At 52.4% G+C, this 20371-nt stretch overlaps 9 protein-coding genes across 9 annotated transcripts; 3 read left to right on the top strand and 6 right to left on the bottom strand.

The window, feature by feature from the left end:
* Positions 1-247: 247 nt before the first annotated feature.
* Positions 248-4329, bottom strand: NUU61_007743 (putative VPS9 domain protein; the record flags this gene model as incomplete). Its single annotated transcript, XM_056658268.1, has 3 exons — positions 248-3892; positions 3945-4178; positions 4252-4329. 3 exons carry the CDS (start codon positions 4327-4329, stop codon positions 248-250), a joined length of 3957 nt encoding a protein of 1318 aa, XP_056508561.1.
* Positions 4330-4887: 558 nt separating this feature from the next.
* NUU61_007742 (mitochondrial 37S ribosomal protein uS11m) lies at positions 4888-5586 on the bottom strand (the record flags this gene model as incomplete). Its single annotated transcript, XM_056658267.1, has 1 exon — positions 4888-5586. The coding sequence occupies one exon, from the start codon at positions 5584-5586 to the stop codon at positions 4888-4890; it is 699 nt and encodes a 232-aa protein (XP_056508560.1).
* A 367-nt stretch (positions 5587-5953) lies between these two features.
* tim44 (protein translocase subunit TIM44) lies at positions 5954-7556 on the top strand (the record flags this gene model as incomplete). The annotated part of the gene is made up of 2 exons (XM_056658266.1): positions 5954-6822; positions 6881-7556. 2 exons carry the CDS (start codon positions 5954-5956, stop codon positions 7554-7556), a joined length of 1545 nt encoding a protein of 514 aa, XP_056508559.1.
* An 850-nt stretch (positions 7557-8406) lies between these two features.
* On the bottom strand, positions 8407-9558 carry NUU61_007740 (uncharacterized protein; the record flags this gene model as incomplete). Its single annotated transcript, XM_056658265.1, has 3 exons — positions 8407-8452; positions 8511-9499; positions 9556-9558. 3 exons carry the CDS (start codon positions 9556-9558, stop codon positions 8407-8409), a joined length of 1038 nt encoding a protein of 345 aa, XP_056508558.1.
* A 248-nt stretch (positions 9559-9806) lies between these two features.
* NUU61_007739 (RIC1 family protein) lies at positions 9807-13259 on the top strand (the record flags this gene model as incomplete). Its single annotated transcript, XM_056658264.1, has 5 exons — positions 9807-10106; positions 10165-11559; positions 11611-11878; positions 11937-12412; positions 12465-13259. 5 exons carry the CDS (start codon positions 9807-9809, stop codon positions 13257-13259), a joined length of 3234 nt encoding a protein of 1077 aa, XP_056508557.1.
* A 245-nt stretch (positions 13260-13504) lies between these two features.
* Positions 13505-14903, bottom strand: NUU61_007738 (uncharacterized protein; the record flags this gene model as incomplete). The annotated part of the gene is made up of 3 exons (XM_056658263.1): positions 13505-14160; positions 14301-14548; positions 14617-14903. 3 exons carry the CDS (start codon positions 14901-14903, stop codon positions 13505-13507), a joined length of 1191 nt encoding a protein of 396 aa, XP_056508556.1.
* A 382-nt stretch (positions 14904-15285) lies between these two features.
* NUU61_007737 (alpha/beta-hydrolase) lies at positions 15286-16118 on the top strand (the record flags this gene model as incomplete). Its single annotated transcript, XM_056658262.1, has 4 exons — positions 15286-15585; positions 15642-15693; positions 15799-16058; positions 16101-16118. The coding sequence occupies 4 exons, from the start codon at positions 15286-15288 to the stop codon at positions 16116-16118; spliced, it is 630 nt and encodes a 209-aa protein (XP_056508555.1).
* Positions 16119-16319: 201 nt separating this feature from the next.
* Positions 16320-17224, bottom strand: NUU61_007736 (translation machinery-associated protein 20; the record flags this gene model as incomplete). Its single annotated transcript, XM_056658261.1, has 3 exons — positions 16320-16710; positions 16853-16993; positions 17211-17224. 3 exons carry the CDS (start codon positions 17222-17224, stop codon positions 16320-16322), a joined length of 546 nt encoding a protein of 181 aa, XP_056508554.1.
* A 214-nt stretch (positions 17225-17438) lies between these two features.
* NUU61_007735 (YchF/Obg family ATPase) lies at positions 17439-19008 on the bottom strand (the record flags this gene model as incomplete). The annotated part of the gene is made up of 3 exons (XM_056658260.1): positions 17439-17990; positions 18217-18774; positions 18934-19008. The coding sequence occupies 3 exons, from the start codon at positions 19006-19008 to the stop codon at positions 17439-17441; spliced, it is 1185 nt and encodes a 394-aa protein (XP_056508553.1).
* Positions 19009-20371: the final 1363 nt, after the last annotated feature.

Here is a 20371-nt window from a genome sequence, read left to right as displayed (position 1 = left end):
GCTTCGCGCCCTCGCTAGGTTGTTAGAGAAATATTGCACCAACAAAGGCTGCCCGAGTCAACGATAAAACAGACCGGAAAGCAATTAGAAAGAAGTGGGCCGAACACATGTCCACGATGGAATGTACAAATTCAGAAGAGGAGAGAAAGGTAAAACAGGAAAGATGAGAAAAGAAAATGAAAAAGAAAAAAACCACAGAGTGATCCAGGGCAAATCTATTCGAAAATTAGGTATCAAGACAAGTAAGTCAAGTCTTCATCTCCCGCACACTGCGCAAACAGCGCTCAATGCGCTTGCCGCGCTCCCTTTCGCGGACAAGGGTATCTTTGACAAAAGCACGAATGGCATCGCGGCCGACCTTCTCGCGCCACTCGGTCCAGCCCGCAAGCTCGCCGACGACGACATCCTTGTTCCACGTCACCTCCTTTGCTAGACGGGCCGCCTGGGCCTCGTCATCGTGGATCTTCTGTTCAAGATCGCGCACGGATTTCTGGCGTGACTCTTCGAAGCCCGGGAGGTTGAGGTTGAATTTGCGTGGGAGGGATGAGGAAATGAGGGAGGAGCGCGAGCGGGCGATGCTCCGGTTTGTGGATGCCAAACTTGACATAAGGGACAGCGGACGTGAGAGAGAGGTCAGGATTGCGGCGGTGGTGTTGTCAACGGAGGTAAGAACGGAGAGGTACTGGAGGAGTGGAGAGGAGTCGGAGCGGGAGGTGGATAGGCAGGTGGCATAACGGGTGACGGCGTCTATATACGCCGCCGGGAGCGCATTGGTGGGCTCCTGGAAAGTAGAGAGAATTGAAGAGCAGAGAAGGACAGCGTCGGCGAGATCGGAGGCACCATTTTGTAGGGCGTATCCGCGACGGATCACACTTCGGGTGTTCGCGTGCACGCCGCGCACCATTTCCTGTGCGTGACTTATAAATTGTTCGGTATCGCGCATGCCCTCAATTGTGACGGGCGCGTATTCATCACCAATGCTCTCTGTCAGCGCCGCCGCCTTGGAGCGAGACCGGTCAGCCATCATGTCGGGCTGTAGCTCCGGGACAAGAAAGAATTCCCACAACATTTCGTGGGTCGAGAACGTCGGATGGGTCAAAAGAGTCTTGAGAAAACGGTCCAGCCGTTCCTGGAGATCATGGAGTACCGATCGCGATGGTTTCGAGTGAATTTGGAACGGGTTCCGAAAGTCTGAAAGAGACGGGACATAGGACGCGGGGTGTTCGACTGCAAGCCACTTGGCAAGGTTCTCAAAGTCAGAGAAGCTGCGCCGGCACGTTGTGACCGTGTAAGTGGTCGACCCCGGCCGAGATGCCACAGACTCCGATGGAGGATACGGTGCGCCAGACTTGAGAATAAAACGGACGGTTGCGTCCTCCACGAAAAACGAGCGCACGACAGTAGTGACACGACCCGAGGGGTCCCCACACACCGAAGCCGGATGGGACAGCAATATAAGGTCATCAATACGGTTTCGCACCTCATCATCCTTGGCCAGCTCTACCGCTGTCAATCCACGGGCCTCTTTGACATGAACGTCGACCCTCGCGTCCATGAAGAGGATGCGAACTTGATCAACTCGTCCATACTTACTGGCCATCATCAAAGGTGTAAACCTCTTATCATTGGTGGCATTTGGATCGCAATCGCTTTCTTGAAGAATTCGGGTGGTAATTTCAGGATCACCGACGATATGCAATAGTGTGTTCCCCTTGGCATCAACATGATCATCGAGTTGAAGTGCTTTCTCGTCTCTTTGGGCGCGTTGGGCCGCTGTCAAAGCGGTCTGCACCATAAATTTGTATTCGGGGTGGTCGTACGATCGACAGAGGGCAAAGAGTGGCGTCTGGCCATGCTTATCCTTCTGTCGCCATGGGAGAATACCCGGAAGTCTTTCTAATAGCGAAGGAGTGCTGAAAAGGTAGTGAGCAGCTGTACGCCCATGAACATCTGATTTGGTCAGATAGAGCGCAACCACGCTTTCATCGGTCTTGCTGAAAAGGAAGTCTAGGAGGATGTCGACAATTTCCTTATGTCCAAGCTGCACGGCAGCATTCAGCAATGTTGTCCCATCGGCATTAGTGTCGTGAAGAATATCTTCCAGGGGATAGTATTCCTCCAGGGTCAGGAGATACTTCAAAGCCTCTGACTGACGGCTCTCTACTGCCATCATAGGTATGGTATCTCCGGCAGGATCTTGCGTCTTGGTCAGAGTCTCAATCGAGCTATCGCCCTCAATTCCACTTGCCATAGACCCTATTGTTGTCGTTCTTGAGAGAAATGACACAGCCGATGATTCTGACAAGCTGCGGACGTCCATCGAAACCCTCTTCACTGGGCGATGAGATTCCCTTGACTCCTTCAAAGGCGAAGAAGCTCTCCAGGTCTGGAATGGGAACACATGCGACAAGGGCGGTGCCTCAGAGACAACTTCGTCCTGTAGCAGCTCGCCATTCGTGTCGACGGAATTGCTGTATAGCGAAGACGTCTCAAGCGGCGCTTCCTCGTAGTCGTCTGTTTGGAAGAAAACGGACTTCCGCTCAGGCTCATGGGGAGTGGTGTCGTCTATGGACTCATGATCTTCGTTCGGCTCAAGAATAGCTTTCATGTCGGATATTCTGCCCGCTTTGGTGGCCTGCCACAGACGCCGGTTCCGAGAACTGGCCCTGCGAAGGCCTGCCGAATCCGTCACCAGATACATGAGGACCGCCTCAAAGGTACTCAAGGCATAACCCATCTCGCCACTGTCCACGTCGTCAATATAGATGAAGTGCTGCATATACAACAGGCGAGCCTGAAGGTGCCGGATTTGGGATCTTATGACCACGACCAGCAGCAACGATACCAGAACATCGGCATTGATGGTCACAGAAGAGCCTCCTTTCTCAGATGCCGGGCCATCCACCCGATCGTAACTGCCCGGGTAGGAGATGACTTTGACAGTCCCCAAAAGGGTCTGGAGCATGTCATGGGGGCATCGTGCCTCGGCTGTTTTTCGAAACTCTTCTACGCCTCGCCCGAGTCGACGAATCAACTCACGCTTGCCTTCATGCCCGCCCTCAACGGCGATGCCCACCTGGGACACATCAATGCTTTCCATATGTCGAATTCGGGAATCCAGTTCCACATCTTCGGGCTGACGAAAGGAACATAGACGGGGAAAGAGAAGTGGTTCATGGACTTGCTCGGCGACATAACGTTCAATGAGTCGCTCGACCATAGGCCCGGTTAGCTCGGTGGTGGCTCCAAGTAAGGATAGTTGCTGCTTGTCCACCAGGCGAAAGAGGTCGATGGCAGCGGTAACTGCAGTCTCCAGGCTTCGGCGCATGAGATCTTCATCGTCTTCGAAATATTCCTCGGAATTGAACGGGAGCCGCCCTCTACCGCGGGATGACCGACTGCGGACAGACGTACTTTCATCCGTGAAGGACTGGGTGCGCAATAGCTTGTTCTCCCTCCCGCTCCCAGATAAAGAAGGCGACCTTGACGGTGGCGGAGGTAGTGGCTTTCCGAGCTCTTTTCCAAACTCACGGAACAGTCGCTCCAGGCCCGGCTGCATTTGTTTTGCGATCATGGGAAAGTTGGCCAGCAGCTCGCCGAAAGACTTGATCTCTTGCTTAGGGGGCGAGGCTCCCGATTCCTCGTTTCCATGTTTCTTGTCAGAAGGTGTTACATCAATCTTGTTCCGTTCGCTTCCAGGTACGGCGACTGGTATGATTCTCGCAGGATCGAAAGAGCCGATCAACGGTCGAGAGATATAGTAAATGAGCCAAGGTCGGGACTCGTTCGAGGGAGTGTAATAGAGGGCATCGAACAGCAGTTGTGCTTGGGTCAGGGATTTGAAGCCTGGTGTACGCAAGTCAGTACTCTGCCCATCAGTGCTCTGCCCAAACTTGAGCGCGTTGAGCTTATAACTGTGTCTCCGCACCTTTGTTACTGTATACCAAGTTCTCCTTGATTATCACCGTCCGTCCATTGAAAGTTGTCACCTGTTTCGCTTTCCCTCTACTGTCGCGAACATTTGAGTCCTCCTTCCCATTTGTAGTGCCGGGGTGGATCGGGATCCGCAGTACATGGCTTCCGAGAAACTCCTCTGACGCGACGAGGTCCGAGTATTGCAGATTCGATTCCCGGTCGCGCGAGCCCGTTAAACATTCCGTCGTGGGGACCAGTAAGACCTATGCCACACATATCGCACCGATCAGTCACTCCGGATGATCCGAGGGAAGGTCAAAAGGGAGCTCCACTTACATGATTCTCGACGGGTATACACTGCCCCGGAACAGTGCTTCGGAAGAAGGCACGGAGAAAGGGGTTTAGAGGGTGCATCCAAACGGTTTTGGACGGCCCAGCAAAATGTCTCGAGCAATCATCAAGTCGTCCTCAATGCCGAGAAGCAAGAAAATCTGGGCGCTGTGGGATTTCGCGGGGAAGAGGAGTTCTGGCGCATTCCACTGCAGGCAGCAATCCGGGGTTGAGGTCGGGGCGCGTTGGTCAGAACCGAGAACAAAGAACCAGGCGATAAAAACTGAGAATCAAGCACAAGGTACAAGCAAGAAGCCAACACGAGAAGAAAACAGGAGAGAATGTGAATCCAAAGCGAGAGTCGAGAACTTGCTGGGAGCTGGCGCTATACCGCCTTAGGTAATGCCCCGTCTATCGTGGATCAACTGAAGCAACTATTTAAAACTTTCAAGCTTGTCTTTCTCACGGGAGAATGCATTGGGGAGGATATTGTTGACAGAGAAATGGCTAGTATACAGACACAATAAAATTGGACAAGCGGGACTGACTTGAAAACTCCCAATGAGGTCCACACAATGTCCAGCACAACCAGACCTAGAGTAACAACTGGATACCAGGATTCCAGGTAAAACGGGCATATAATCACAGTCTGCGAACGTGCCTGCTGCGAGTACCGCCAAACTTGACCCGAGTCGCGTCGCACACACGGGTGATAAGCCCCCGAATGTTCCGTCCCTCATTCCCCAACAGCACTTTATTGAACCCATCCCGGCCCTTTGAAAACCCTCGGTAGACGATCTCTAGCCGCTTAATGTCGAGGATATAGCCTCTCTCGGTAATTTGAGAGATAACGTGGGATGTCAGTTGGTAAGCCGGGTCAAAGCCTCCGCGACCAGCGTGGCGGAACCCAATTTGGCCGCAGCTCGCTGTCATCATCGGTTCTCCATTTGGCCGCGTCAGAGTGATGACGGTATTGTGCTTGTGGCAGTAGACATGCAGGTGGTGAGGGGGCGATCGGTCGGAATAGGGGTCTTTGACCACGTCGGCCTCGAGACTTTCGGCCATTCGGGAGTAATTGGAGGCCTGCGAGGACGAACTGGCTGGGTTATCTCCCTGCATCATTTTGGTGATTGCGGAGAGCGGCGATGAGGACTCGGCGGACGATTCTGGTTCTCGATCGAGGATCTGCCTCTCGATATCCCGGGGCTTGTCCCGCTGGTTTAGAGAGGCCCTCGGGGACGATGAGAAAGGTCGGATAGTGCAGGAGGAGATTCGTGGGTGACATTGCCGGCCTACTGGCGGCAATGTCTTGAATAGCGCGTTTATCGAAAAGGAAGTCATCGTGACGGGGAGACTTCGAGGCTGGGTAGGAATGACGGATGAACGAGGCGAACAAGAGGGTAATTTCAAAGTCAATTGAATGTCTGAAGCACACACGGAATGAAATCCAAAGTCCGAGGAAGCAGGACCCGGCGTGTCGCAAGAGAACAGTGGTCGGACCGAGAGGAAACACTGGAAGTTTTTCGAAGGCTTGGCATCGCAACTTTTTCCCTTCCGCCTCGACCCAACCTTCGCCTCTTCCTCTCTTCACCTGACATCCGGGCCGGGCTGGTTTCTCCAGTGTTTTCTCGTCTGAATTTCTTGCTCTCCCCTACATTTTCATCTCTCTTGCCTCTTACTACCTCTACCAATCCCCCCCCCCCAGAGCATGATTCCGGCCAAGATGTCTGTCGCGCGAGCGGCTACCTTAAGGTCCCAGGCCCCGGCCCTCAGAGCAGTGTCACAACGAGTTTCTTCCCGAGCTTTATTGTATTCGACAGTTTCGGGCCAGACACTCAAACTCTCAACAAAGGGGCTGAGGGGTGCTCTTCAATCCCGTCATCTCCCCGTCTCCCAGCTCGTCTCGCCGTTCACCGTTCTCCCTCTGACCCGATCATTCCACGTCGCAACACCTCTGTGGCAGCAGCAGCATCAACAGCAGCAAAAAGAGGAGAAAAAGGGGGAAGATGCCAAGTCCGAGTCAGAAGGTGAAGGTTCCAAAGAAGATAAAAAGGAGAAGAAAGAGGACGCGCCGCCACCACCCCACGGAGACAAATCTCCCTGGCAGGTGTTCCGTGAGACGCTCCAGACTGAGTTCAAGGCATCCAAAGAATGGAACGAATCTACCAAGGCGCTTGCTTCCTCTGCCCACGAGTTTAGCGAGAGCGAGAACATCAAGCGTGCACGCGAGGCTTATCAGGCTGCCTCGGGCGCCGCGAGCTCCCGAACTTCGTCGGCTGTCAAGTCTACCGGTCAAGCAATTGGGAAGGGGGCTGCTTGGACGTGGAATACTCCTGTGGTTCAGGGTGTTCGGAAAGGTGTCAACGCCACCGGCTCAGGGATCGAAAGGGCCACGAGACCCGTTCGCCAGACCGAGGCCTACAAAAGTGTGAAGGATGCCATCGATGACGGTAGCAGCTCCCGCTACGGTGGATGGGTGGAGAAGGAAGAGCGTCGCAAGCAGCGACAGCTACGGGAAGAGATGGAGGCCAAGTCTGGCAAGTCTCGCAGGGTTGAACAAGCTGTCGAGGATCCCAAGTGAGTCTCATAGAGAATTGAGGGTTTTGATTGTCTATATCTGACTGATCTCTTTTAGCGCTGGTACGAATATCACCATTCACAAAGACGCTGCTTGGAAGGACTCGTGGCGCACCTTCAAGGATTCGAACCCGATGATGCAGAAACTCTTCTCCATGAAGGAAACCTACAACGAATCCGAGAACCCCCTGATCAGCACGGCGCGCAGCATCTCTGATCGGGTTGCCGGTTTTTTCGCCGAGAGCGAAACTGCCCAGGTGATCAAGAAGTTCCGCGAGATCGACCCCAATTTCCAAATGGAGGAATTTTTGCGGGAAATGCGTGAATACATGCTGCCGGAAGTTTTGGATGCCTACGTCAAGGGAGATGTTGAGACGCTCAAGCTGTGGTTGTCTGACGCCCAGTACCACGTCTATGCTGCTCTCGCTCAGCAATACACCACTGCCGGGTTGAAGTCGGACGGCCGTATTCTGGATATCCGTGGTGTGGACGTCACGCATGCCCGTATCTTGGATCCTGGCGATATTCCCGTGTTTGTCGTCACTTGCCGCACTCAGGAAGTCCACGTCTACCGCAATGTCAAAAGCGGCGAACTGGCTGCCGGCATGGAGGACAAGGTGCAGCTGGTCACCTACGCCATCGGTCTCACTCGGATACCGGATGAAGTCAACAACCCTGAGACCCGGGGCTGGAGACTGATCGAACTGCAGAAGGCTGCTCGCGACTATATCTAAGCCGGCCGACTGGGTCTCCCCTTTTCCTGGACCATCTCTCTTTCCTCAACGATATTTCTCTCTCGTGGATCTCACAAACCCTTACATTTTGTCTCATCATCCTCCCCAACTGTACAATACGGCTTGTTCGATATCATGCCAGTCGGACCTGGTGACTTTACGCTTATGTCTGTTTTAGTGGCCGCCGGAATTTGGTCTTCGCTGGTTAATCGGATATTCTCTTTTCATGTATTAATGCTTCTTGTGGTGTCGCCCTTCTTTTTTCTCTTCCTCTTGGTTTCTGTCATCCATGCGCCTGTTTCTTGTGTTTTTCCAAGACCCGAGGCGCTGGATCGACGAAAGGGAGATTGTCTCCTTCTTCATAGACTTCGCGGCTGGGCATTGGACTCAAAATGATCTGCTGGCACTTGTTCAGATTTTGTGAGGTGTTCCGTTGGCGTTGTGTTTTTTTTTTTTTGTTGCATTCCTCTCCCACTCTCCCCTCGTCACTAACTGGGTTGCATTTGAATTGTTTGAAGGGGATTCGATTGAGATACTTGCGGCAGGATGGGTTTCTATTGAGTGAATACTGATTGCGGCCATGTCGAGGTGTGAAGCAGTGTATATATATGAAAGTAGTTGTTCCGTACTCATCTGAGCTCATCTACTTGATTGCTACGTAAATCAGTGCTGGTGATACTCAACCGCCCTTGAATGATCTAGAGATTGATATGGAAGGCGTGGGTATGAGTAATTGAAAGACCAAGCTATAGAAAAAGATTTTCCAAGGAGTACTGCTGAAACTAGAATTCGCCACAGTAGAATATGATCGTGTCTTCTTCAACGTCGTCCGTCGTTCATTCCGTTGATCTTAGTTTTGGCCTCCTCGTCCAGCACCACCCATCATGTTGCGAGCCCTGTAAGCGGCAATGTTAGAAAAGTTGTATATAGCACGATGATGGATACTCGACTTACATGTCCGCAATGTTCGGGTCGCTCATCAGGCTGGACATGTCAGGCATGCCGCCACCCTGGCCAAAGTTCTCAGCCATCTGACGGAGCCGGGGGTTGCTCATGAGATTGCTGAGCATGTCCGGGTTGCTCATCAGGTTCTGCGCCATGTTGGCGAACATGGGGTTGTTCATCATCGAACCCAGGTCGGGCATGCCACCGCCGCCGCCACCCTGGCCGCCGCCAAGCATGCTAGCCAGGCCCGAAAGATCGGGCATACCACCGCCACCGCGGGATGCCCCGGGGGCAGTGTCCAGCTCCTCAGAAGGGGGCTCAGTGGCACGGCTGGCTTCTTCGAGCTTGCGTTTTGAAGTCTCGAGACCACGCTTCATCGCATCGCTGCCACCGTTGCCCTCTGCCTCAATACCCTTCTCATAAGCTTCCTTCGAGGCATTGTAGTCGCCCATGTCGAAACGAGCGAGGCCGAGGCGACTCCATGCCTTGGAGTACTTGGGGTCGACGGACACCGCAAGCTCCGCATCCTCGGCTGCCTTGTCGTGCTGGCTGGACGCCGAGTAGGCAGCAGCGCGGTTGGAAAGATAAATGGGGTTGGCGGGGGCAATCTCCAGGGCCTTGGTGTACTGATCGATGGCGCCGCTGTAGTCCTTGCGGGCCATAAGGGCGTTTCCTTCGGACTTCAGCTTATCGGATTCTGGCGAAGGTGCGCCTGCCTTGGGCTTGTCTTCTTGAGACTGCGCAGCGCCACCCGCTTGCGGCGACGACTTGCTCCGCAGCTTCTCGTAGACGCTGTAGATGCTGGCCAGAGATTGTCCACCCACGGCAACCTTCACGGCCGCCTCGTCGGTCGGATCCACCTTGAAGGTGTCGGCGATACAGGACTGGGCGATTTCAATCGACTCGGCATCGTCGGCAGTAAGGGTGCCATCTTTCGCGCTGGTGCCAAGGAAATCAATGATAGCCAGAGCGAGGCGCTTCTTGCTTTCTGTGGGAGCCTGAGAGGTCATGAGGTTAGTGGCCGGTGGTAATTGATCCAATCAGAGAGTCATACCATGATATCGAGATCCCAAAATAAGGCGAAACGAGAGAATCAAAGAATCAAAGAAGACTTGACGGGAAAGAAAAAAAACAGCGGAAAGCTGATCGGCCAATGCGGGGGACAGCTCCCGCACGTGATATTCCTTCAGCATCGGGCGCGTTGGATGATCGACTGTGACTCGCGTGGCTCGACTGTCTCTCCGGAGATGACTCCATATGAGATCTACGACCAGCTTTAATACATTCTCTGAGCTGAGCTGAGCCATGTACTGGCCTCATGGCGTCCCCCGGGTCTATGCGGTCAATGGCCCGGATATCGCCTATGTGTCCTCAGATGACCAGCATCCGCACCCCCACTCCGAAGATCGCAATTCAATAGACAAGGATGGCGAGGAAGATACAGCTTCTGAGAAAAATGAGCATCATGAGCCGGAGCCCAAACCTTCAGCCGAAGCGGAGGCACCGAAATGGGAAGATGAGGCCATCAAGGGCTTCTGCGTATCTCGCACGGGACATATGCTGGCTACAATGACTGATTCTTCGATCGCTTTGTGGCAGACCAGGGTATGTTTAGAGTGATGTGATGTTCCTGTTTCGAGGTGGCAGCTAACTATCGCGGTAGCCCACGGCAGTCGTCGCAGCCATAGCTCGGTCCCCATATTCGTTGAAGACATACGGTTCAAATGTTGCACTGCTTATGCACCCAGATTCGACAATATTGGTCGTGCAAACCCTCCATGGATATCTTCTCACATACTCGGTGGCATCAGACCCGACAACTCGCGTCTACCAGCAGCGCTTTGATCATTCCACGCAGCCACGGCGACACCAGCTAGCGCAGTTCGCAGCTGTCGAAGATGCTAATTTTGTTGGGGATATAAGCATCAGATTTCGCATGGCAATCAAGATCGAGTCTGGAATTCTCAAGGCATTGGCTTTGGACCAAGAACTTGTGGTTGCGACTCTGAAACCGCCAGCCATACAGTGTATCCGATGGACCCCCGAGGCAGGTGGAACGCAAACCACATCCGAGCTTTTGTCCCGCATATTAGGCACGCCCAAGAAGGTCTCGGTGGTTGACATGGTTTATGATCGTGCCATAAATCTTTTGATATGGCTCACCAGCAGTGGACAGGCGTACGCGGTACAGCGAGTTCCAGGGGTGCAACAAACCCCGGAAGAATCTCAGAAACTCTTCCGAGGACATTGTTTCCATGACCCGCAATATGACGGCGAGAAGGCCGTCAAGGTGGTAGTTAACGCGCGATTCTCGCTGTTGACTGTGAGTTGTGCCAATGGCGAAATCCTGGTTTACACGGCGAAGGATTACACGGGCAACGTGCCTCTATCTCAGAAACTACAACTCCCTGCAACACCCACTACAACTGGAAACTTGACTTTTATGAACTATTCGCCGGACGGATATTGTCTATTTGCAGGCTACGAGCGTGGTTGGACAACATGGAGTGTCTTTGGAAAACCCGGAGGGAACAGTTTCTCTGTGGATCTTGCTTTGGCAGAAGAAAATGCCGAGGGTTGGTTGACGGGCGTTTCGAACGGCTGCTGGATCGGCGGAGGATCCGACATTATTCTGTCCGGACAGAATGATCGGCGTCTCTGGATTTTGGAAACGGCCCGCAGCGCATTGACTGGCTGTTTTTCGTCGGCGAATTTGGCGCGAGGCTTGTTGCAGACCGGGACTGAATTCATCCTCTATCGAGGGCACGATCTCCCGGACCTGATGACCATCTCGGGTAAGGATTCGCTGTGGCATCATGCTCAGTATCCTCCCGCATACCTCCATTCACAGTGGCCGATCCGGTCCTGCGTCGTGTCTCAAGATGGACGGTATGTCGCAATTGCAGGCCGGCGGGGTCTTGCCCATTACAGTGTGAACAGTGGTCGATGGAAAGTCTTTGAGGACTCGAAGACCGAGAATTCATTCGCTGTCCGCGGTGGGATGTGCTGGTACGGACATATTTTGATTGCTGCCGTTGAGAGCGACGGGTCATATGAGGTATGTTTCTTCATTGCTTTGGTTCTGGCAGGAAGCTGACAGGTTTTCCAGCTGCGCCTTTACTCGCGTGAGGATTATCTCAATAGCAGTTCTGTCATGCACATCGAATATCTACCATCACCGGTGGTGTTCATCGGTCCTTCTGGAGAAGACTCTCTGCTGGTCTATACCTACGACAACGTTCTATATCACTATATCATCAACTCGATGCAGCCTCAGATTACACTTGTTCCTGTCGGCCAGATTGCCTTCAATGGAATTGTTCGGGCACCGACCCGGGTGCGGGCGATCAGCTGGGTTTTGCCCGAGGATCAGATGCGTGAGTCATGTAGTGTATGAAGGTGTATGGGGAGAATATTTTACTAATAGATCCATAGGAAGCGGTGATCCCTCGCAAGACGTGAAAGTCGCCTCTGTTCTGCTTCTTGTCGATGGAAATCTGGTCCTGTTGCAGCCGACAGTATCCGATATGGGCGCATTGAAGTATGATATGCGTGTCATCTCTCATGATGTCGAATATTATATTTTGATGCGCGACCAGCTTTCCTTCAACTTTGGTCCTCAAATTGATGAATCTCGCCCAGTCAGCCCTTCAGCGGAAACGGCATTAGGAGGGTCTCACAGCAGCCTCTCGTTGAGGGATTCTCTTTGGATGTTCCGTGGTCAAGATTTACTAGCGTGGAATGATGTTCAGGATGTTCTCCAGCAGGAGATGGTGCCGGCACCGCTCAACATTCCTTTGGACTTCTATCCACTGTCCGTGCTGCTGAACAAGGGTATCGTGCTGGGCGTCGAGTCGGAAATGATGCAACGGAGAGATGTGAACTTCACTGCCATGAAATTCGCCATCCGAGTAGGTTTTGCTTGCGATTAACCTGGATCAAGCGCTAACATTTTCTCTGAAGACACATCTTTTCCTGCCATATTTCCTTCAGTACAGCTTGATGAACAACGGAACCTCGGCTGCGATGTCTCTGTGCCGACATTTCTCGCATCTGTCATATTTTGCCCATGGTTTGGAGGTCCTTCTCCATCACGTCCTGGACGACGAAGTGGACAATGAGAGCCTAGCCAACAAGACCAACGAGCACATTTCAAGAGAGGGGCCGCTTCTTCCGACCGTCATCACTTTTCTCCAGGCATCGCTTCCGATCAGAGAGTATCTCGACATCGTGGTGCAGTGCACCCGCAAGACAGAACTCCGGTCTTGGCGCACACTCTTCACCTACCTTCCCCCACCCAAGGACCTATTCGAACAGGCTCTGAAACTCGATTCGCTCAAGACGGCAGTGGGGTACCTCCTCGTGTTGCAAGCTTTCGAAGACGAGGAGCACCACAATGACGGGCGCATCGAGGAATACGTGGTGCGCTTGATTGGCTTGGCCTCGCAGAAGGGCGACTGGGAACTCTGTGCGGAGCTGGCCCGCTTCCTCATTGCCCTCGATGCCTCGGGCGAGATGCTGCAGCGCGCAGTTGCCCGTGTGGGCTTGCGATCGCGGTCTCCTGTCAACGGTGGCCAACCCGGCTCCGCAACACGATCCGGGTCCGCCGGGGTGAAGGGTCTTGGGCTGAGTCTGCCCACCCGGTCCCCGTCCTGGTCATCTATGTCTCAGACGTCTTCCGTCTCGCAGCATTTGAATGGGCATGATGGCGACGTATCAGACGAGTATCCTTATTCAGTAGACAGCCACGATGGTTGAGAATTTGTATTCCCCAGGGTTTCGGGCGTTATGGTTATGTCTATAGCCTGCGGGCCTTTCTCAATGTATATAGACCGGGAGTCGGCGAAGATTTCTTGGTTTAGTGTGCTTTCATGGAAACGAAGACTTTCTTTCAATGGCATGGTCACCCATCCTTTAGTTCATCAATACATCTCACGCACAGATATTTTCCTAAGCTTCCTCTCCTTTGTCATGCTTTTCCCCGGCGCCTTCTGTCGCGATGTCTAATAGAGATCGTGTATACTCATCGGGGCCCCATGCCAGAACTCTGCCTTCATCTCTTCGAGCTTGCGAGCCACAAGCCGTTCCATCTCCTTCTCCTTGTCACCCAACAAATCAACGCGTGGTCTCCACACATCTTCAGGACTAGATGCAGTAGGACCAAAAAGTCGCGCATCGACTTGCCGCCAGTAGATAGCATCAAAAGCAAAACTGTTCCTCGCAGCATACGCCACCCAGAAATCCCCGCTCTCCCAACTGTGACGCATCGCGTCTGACAGCCGCTGGTCCTGTGTTAAACGACCTTGCTTGATAGCCGTGTTTTCGCGACCCACCATTGCCTTCAGGAAAGTCTGCAGCTGGCGTCCAAACAGGCTAGTCCGGTCCTCTAACCCGTTCAACCAGGACTCAGGCTTCCCAATGAAAAGCCACCAGGGCGGCGGATAGCTAAACTCAACCGGGGCTGCGTAGGTGAAATCCCAGTCGACGACGCTCACAATATGTAAGTCATCGTCTAGGAGAACATTCGCGGGCCGAGGATCATCGCACCAGATCTTGAATGGACCGTTGTTCAACGCCAGGTTTGTGAGTTTATGCTCTCGCGCAAGCTTGCAGAAGAGGCGTCGCGCGATGAACTTGCGGCGGCAATCGTCTGCCGAGTCTATCGCGTCGTTCCGCTAGTTTATCAAGTGCGTGAGATGCAACTCAGCGAGGGATTCGAAATCGAACATCGTTGATAGAGCTGGTAGCTTCGCTCGAGGTAGCGATCCCACCCTGATCAGGTCGTTCATATTCATTGACAAAGGCCGATAGCCACATCCCAGGTGAAGTCGTCAATCTGGCGAAGCGATCCGATCTGAGGAAAGAATGGCTTTGAGAGCTGAAGCAGAATATCTGCTAAATGCCCGTATAGCATCTCGAGCTTGTTCTCGCCAATGTTCGGGTCAATGATTCCACGCTCTTTGGGCGGGCATCCCGGTATGTTCAAAGCGTCGTACATCTTCGTGTGTGGTGCGGAACATATTCCATAAGAATAAAAGAACTGAGTCCTAGAGGACCATCTCTGCCGGAGTGAAAGATGAATGGGAGTGGCGTCTGTGTTTGGTCGTGTAGATACCGCATAATGGCCATCTCGTTCCGCACTTTTTCTTCAGGAAACATAGTAGCTCCGCGTTGCGGGAAGCGTATGATAGCGGAGCCGACTTTGTACTTCATCTGCAGGGAGATATTGTAAAATCCCTTCTTGAATATATCCAATTCAATTGCGTCGTCTGGGTTATGGTGTTTGATCACGAAGTTGCCTATGGGCCTCCAGATGTCAGGTTCGAGAAACCGAAGGACCCAGGTGTCGGTGATCTCCTCGCTTTTTTCCCACGCAAGATTGTCAAAGCGCATACACTGCATATTGCATTTGACATTTCAAAAGAGGCGCTGTTGAAAGATTGTCTTTTTGGGCCTAGGATACCTGCATGTTTCGTGAGATATCTCAAGCACAAGTGGTGGGGGAAATGGAGGATCAGAATCTGATTAGATGAAGATGAGATTTGTATTGGCATCCATTCGATATAGCTCCGACTTCTGTTGCTCGTTTTCTTTTTGCTCTTCTTCTCTATTTCCCTTTTCACTCCTGCAGCATGGCCAAATACCGCCATCTAGCTGAGGGCGATCCCCAATGGATCGACGTACGTCGTGACTATAACCCCAAACCTTCCAACAACGCCCACTTATATGCAACAAACTAACCATCATCACAACTACTCCAGCTCCCAATACCCGCCGAGTCCCCATGACCCGAAACCATCTGCCTATCACACCGCATCCAGGACCGTCCATCTATGAGTTCCACATTCCCGCCCGTGACGGCCATCCCATATGCGTGAGGGCGTACCGACAGTCGCACCAGACCGATCTTCTTCCACTGCCCATTTATCTGCATGGCGGGGGCTTTGTAACTAGTGGACTCGAAACCAACGATGCCTCGTGCCGCGCATTGGCTGTGCAGATTCCTTTGCTGGTGCTGAACGTCGAGTATCGTCTGGCGCCGGAGAACCTATTTCCGACTGGGCTTGAGGACTGTTTTGATGTTGTTCGTTGGATATAGATCAAGTTATAGATCTGGTTGGATCAGCACACTAAATATAGGCGGCTTCCAATGCACCGAGACTGACCCGCAAATTGATTGATTATTTCGCCGGTATGATTTGTACATCTTCCTCTCGATTTGATTCTCTGTTCTCTTCATCTGATTTTCCCCTGAATAATTGGGTTCGAATCTTACATCTTACATCTGATATTCCAGGAATATACGGCGCCCCGCCAGATGACAAGCGCCTCTCGCTGCTCCTCGTCCCCTCGCATGCGAATCTCGCTCGTAGGGCTGTTTCTTACGTGTATGGTTGGGATCCGCACCGGGACGAGGCGCTGCTCTTTGAACAGTTATTGCGAGAACAGGGTATTTCAACTCAGTGCTATCTGTACCCCGGGCTGCCGCATGGGTTCTGGACTACCTGGCCTGATCTGGAAGTGTCGAAGGGGTGGCAGCGAGATTTGATTGAAGGGGTATGCATTTTTTGTTGGAGTGAGTGCAACGGGTCTTTATAGCACACGGAAGACCAGTAGAAGACCCTATTAAAGCATTGGGGTTAACATCAAGTCCAATGCTACTTTATACCTCAAGGTCAATCGTATCATTTTCATTTCATCCAACATATCATCATGGGAAGCGTGGTATATGCAAACAACCCAGAAAGAAAGAAAAAGCAAACCATTTTTATCTCCTCAAGAGTTCAACCGACAACAACAGCAACCCCAAAGAATCGATTAATCCAACTGCATCCGCCACAGCCCATCCCCCAGATAATGGCCCTCATCCATAACAACCCCCTTCCCCTTATTCTTCATCTCCTCCGTGCCAACCTTGAGAGTGCCCACTAAACACGCCTCCTGCTTGCCCTCCGCCGTAACGGCAACCACCTGCCCAGCCTCCAGGCCATGCTCCGCATCCGGCAGTCGCCCACCAGGCGAGGTCAGTCCGGGGGCCATCAGTGCGGCGCCGGACAGCACGAAGCGGATGGCGCCGCGGTCGATCTGGATGGTTGGCAGGGCGGTGGGGAAGGCGTGGATGAGGCGGAGGTGCGGGATGGGCGGGCCGTCCATAGGCTGGAAGAAGAGGGGCGTTGTGTCTATTGTGTAGAGGGTTACGCGGTCGGGTCTATTGTCAAAATAAAAAAAAAAAATAATGTTAGTATGGTGGTTTATCAGAAATGATGATCCTCGAATAACTCGGGTACAGGTTGATTGGTTGCGGAGCAATGGAAGAGGGAGAGAGAGAGAGAGAGGAGAGAGAAACATACAGCTTCACGGCTTCCAATGAGGCCTTCTTCGGGAGAATCTCCTCAATGTACGGCTCAAAGCCCGGGTACGTCTCCAGCAGCTTCTGGCGCAGGCCGCGCTGCACGGAGGATTTGACCTTGGAGCGGTTGCTCGCGGGGATACTGAACAAGATCCTGATTAGCTGGGCTTTCAAATGATGAGTTAAACGAGCTGTCTATGCCAACAGCAGCTGGCTGGCGGGCTCATCGGCCAGATAGTTGCAGTGCGGGGAGGTGGAGGCACTGTCTGGCTTCCATTGCGGTGCAAGGAGCTGAAGCCAGAGTTTTCAAAGCCCACAGAGCTCATATATTGGTACAAAAGGCTTCGAAGGCAACTCACTCTTTCTTGAACATGGTGCCGGTGGTGGTTGCAATACAATGAACGCGAGCGGGCAAGTGGGATGATAACGTCACGTGATACAACTGGGCTTCTGCTGGCTTGATTCTTTCGGGTCATTCAAATGAAAAGCTGGTAATGGCGTATATTCTCCAGCTCTTACATTGTCTACTGTATAATTCATGGAACGAATGCAAGTCACGTCATTTATAGATTGGAAGCTATCTGCATTTAGCCCTTGGCGGCACCCGCCTTAATGAGCAGGATGTCTCCATCCTCGACGACGTAGTCCTTGCCCTTGGTCATGACCTTGCCGGCCGACTTGACAGCACCTTCATCGCCGTACTCGCGCAGAACATTGTAGTTGTACACAATGACCTGGATAAAGGTCTTTTCAAAGTCCGTGTGGATGACACCGGAAGCAGCGGGCGCCTTGATGCCCTTGCGGATGGTCCATTGGCGGACCTCGTCCGCGCCGGTAGTGAAGAAACTGGCCAAGTTCAGGGCCTGGCGCATGGTGGTGATCACCTTGGGCAGACCAGACTTGGTGTTCAGGTTCTTGCACTCCTCGGCGGCGGCGGCCTCGTCGCCCATCAGGGCCAGACGCTCCTCGAACTGGGCCGAGATGGGGAGTATAGGGTCACCGGGCGAGTTGGTCTTGATCCATTCGAACAGCTTGGGAAGGTACTTGTTCTTCTGGCGGATGTAGTCCCTCTCACTCAGGTTGACCAGGTACACAATGGGCTTGGCCGTCAGGAGGAACAGAGGGTTAATGACCTCGACCTATCAGACTGTTTGTCAGTATAACAGGCCTGGAAAATATCCGAGTGGTGTACGCAAGTAGAACCAAAACTCCAATCAGACAGGGACATGATCTCAATGTGACCTCGACGTGAGTATTTAAATGAGGCACTCGACGAGCTGGGATTATCGAGCAAAGCTCTTATTCATCATAAAAAAGGGAGTGTGGTGGGCAGAGGCAAGCAGCAAAGAAAAATTGTTCACGTACCTCCTTGGGGCCCCAGTTGCCCTTGCGGATGTCGTTACCCTCCTTCAGCCACTCCAGAATTTTGGCGGTAGTGGCCTCCTCTTCCTTCATCTTCTTCATCTCCAGCGACTGGCCACCACGTCGCGTCTGCTTCGACAGACTCTCGAGGGCCTTCTCGACGAACTCGATATCCTTGATACGGAGCTCCTCGTTGATGATGGTCAGATCCCGGCAGGGGTCAACATCACCCTCAACGTGGATAATCTCGGCATCGTCGAAGCAGCGCACGACCTGGAAGATGGCATCGACAGCGCGGATGTGCGACAAGAAAGAGTTGCCCAGACCGGCACCAGTGGAAGCACCACGGGTCAGACCGGCGATATCATACACGGTCAAGTTGGCCGGCACCTGCGACTTGGGCTTGTAATGCTCGCAGAGCCAGTCGAACCGCTCATCGGGGACGATGACGCGGGCCTCTTCGGGGTCAATGGTGGCATACGGGAAGTTGGCCGGGTTACCCAGGGAGGACTTGGTGATGGACTGGAAGAGTGTCGACTTGCCGACATTGGCAAGACCAACCTGAAGCCATTGTTAGTTGGATTGATTGGGGAGAAGAAAAAAAAAAGGAAAGAAAAAGGGGGCGGAAGAGGTTTAAATAGTTTTGTGTGGAATTAAAAAGTGGACTGTGCTGTGAAAAGAACACAGAAAAAAAAAAGGTGGGGACCATTGCTCACATACGATACCACTCTTCAAGTTGTTGCCAGGACGGCCCAGAAGGACCTTCTCTTGGACTTGAGCCTTCTTGGGAGGCATTTTATTGGATTTCTTCTTCTTGCTGGAGTAGAAGCGACAGAAGAGAGGTGGGAGGTGGGGGTAGCCCGAAAGGCGGAAGCGGCTGCAGGGATGGGGCCCGGAGGCAGAAAAGGCAGAACCAGCTGCGGATCGATCGACGATACGAAGGAAGAAAAGGGACGTAGGGCGAGACGTGATGGCGACGCCCACAATTGCTGTGGGCAAGATCAATGAACACAAAAAGGAGAGTAAGAGAGAGACCGAGGGAGTGTGATGGGGCAAGTCGTGAAGACAAGAGTGCCAGCGCTGAATGTCATCGAGTTTTCTGCCGGCCACAAGTCACCGCCCACGTGAATAACCAGCCCTCGGCTATGACGTAGAGCCAATTGCAGTATACAAAATAAACAAATGACATCCAGAACAAATGCATAATTCACATTGTCGAGATGTGTTTGAATAACTTCTTGATGAGATTCACCTGAGGTACCATAAGCTCTTGAGCGCGAATCATGGTTCCCAGCGAACCCAGCTCAGATCTAGTTTTGGCACCCGTCATCTGCGGGATTTTCGTGAGCGACAGCTTCGATTGGGGTGCCAAATGGGGCAGGTCCCACAAGCCCTAAAATCGAGGCATGTACGCGGTAGATCTGCGGCATATTCTTGCATCAATCTTGGAGGTTATCCGTCGATCTCGTAAATATCTCGCCAGGCATTGATGTATATAAGGCATACCCCACACGCGAACCGTTAGCCTCCCTTGCTTCTTCAGTAATGATTTTCCGGGCATGAAGAACTATCAACTTGCTCTGCAATAAACATGCTTCCTTTTCTTTTCTTTTTCGTGATCCTGTCGGCGGGACAACCGGTACAAGTTCCAAGAGTCCCTGTTGAATTAACTCGTTGTACAGATGCCACCCATAATACTTGAGAGGATCCAATTGCTGGGCTCTACAGCAGATGTAGGGTTTATTCCTTTTCGTCGATCTCTTTCTGCATCTCAACTATACTCTGCTTTCTTTTTCCCAAGCGTGGAGAACAGCCCTATTCGTCGCAGTCTAGATCAATAAATATTCTGTGATTAGCAAGGGTATAATATTATCCATCTTGTTGGAAGATGACATCTTATTTCACTTGTTGTCTAGTTAACTGGCGAAGATCACCTACTGAGGAAGTTTCAAAATACAATCCCTGCTGGACTCACGTAACTTCCGAATTAACAAGAATCATCTTTCTGGGCACTTTTGAGGGCTCGCAGAGTCGAAATAAGAAATATGGATTTGGCTATAGGTAGTAGAACCATCTAGTTGTAGATCAACAGCGAGGCATCCATGGAACAACCCAACACTGTACCCTTTACACTTCCCGCGTCCAGAACAAGAAGTGG

The sequence above is a fragment of the Penicillium alfredii genome, assembly GCF_028826965.1.
Source record: "Penicillium alfredii strain IBT 34128 chromosome Unknown utg000010l_segment0_segment0, whole genome shotgun sequence".
NCBI classification, from domain to species: domain Eukaryota; kingdom Fungi; phylum Ascomycota; class Eurotiomycetes; order Eurotiales; family Aspergillaceae; genus Penicillium; species Penicillium alfredii.
Note: the sequence above shows the minus strand (reverse complement) of the source record. Positions and strands in the feature narration are given on the sequence as shown.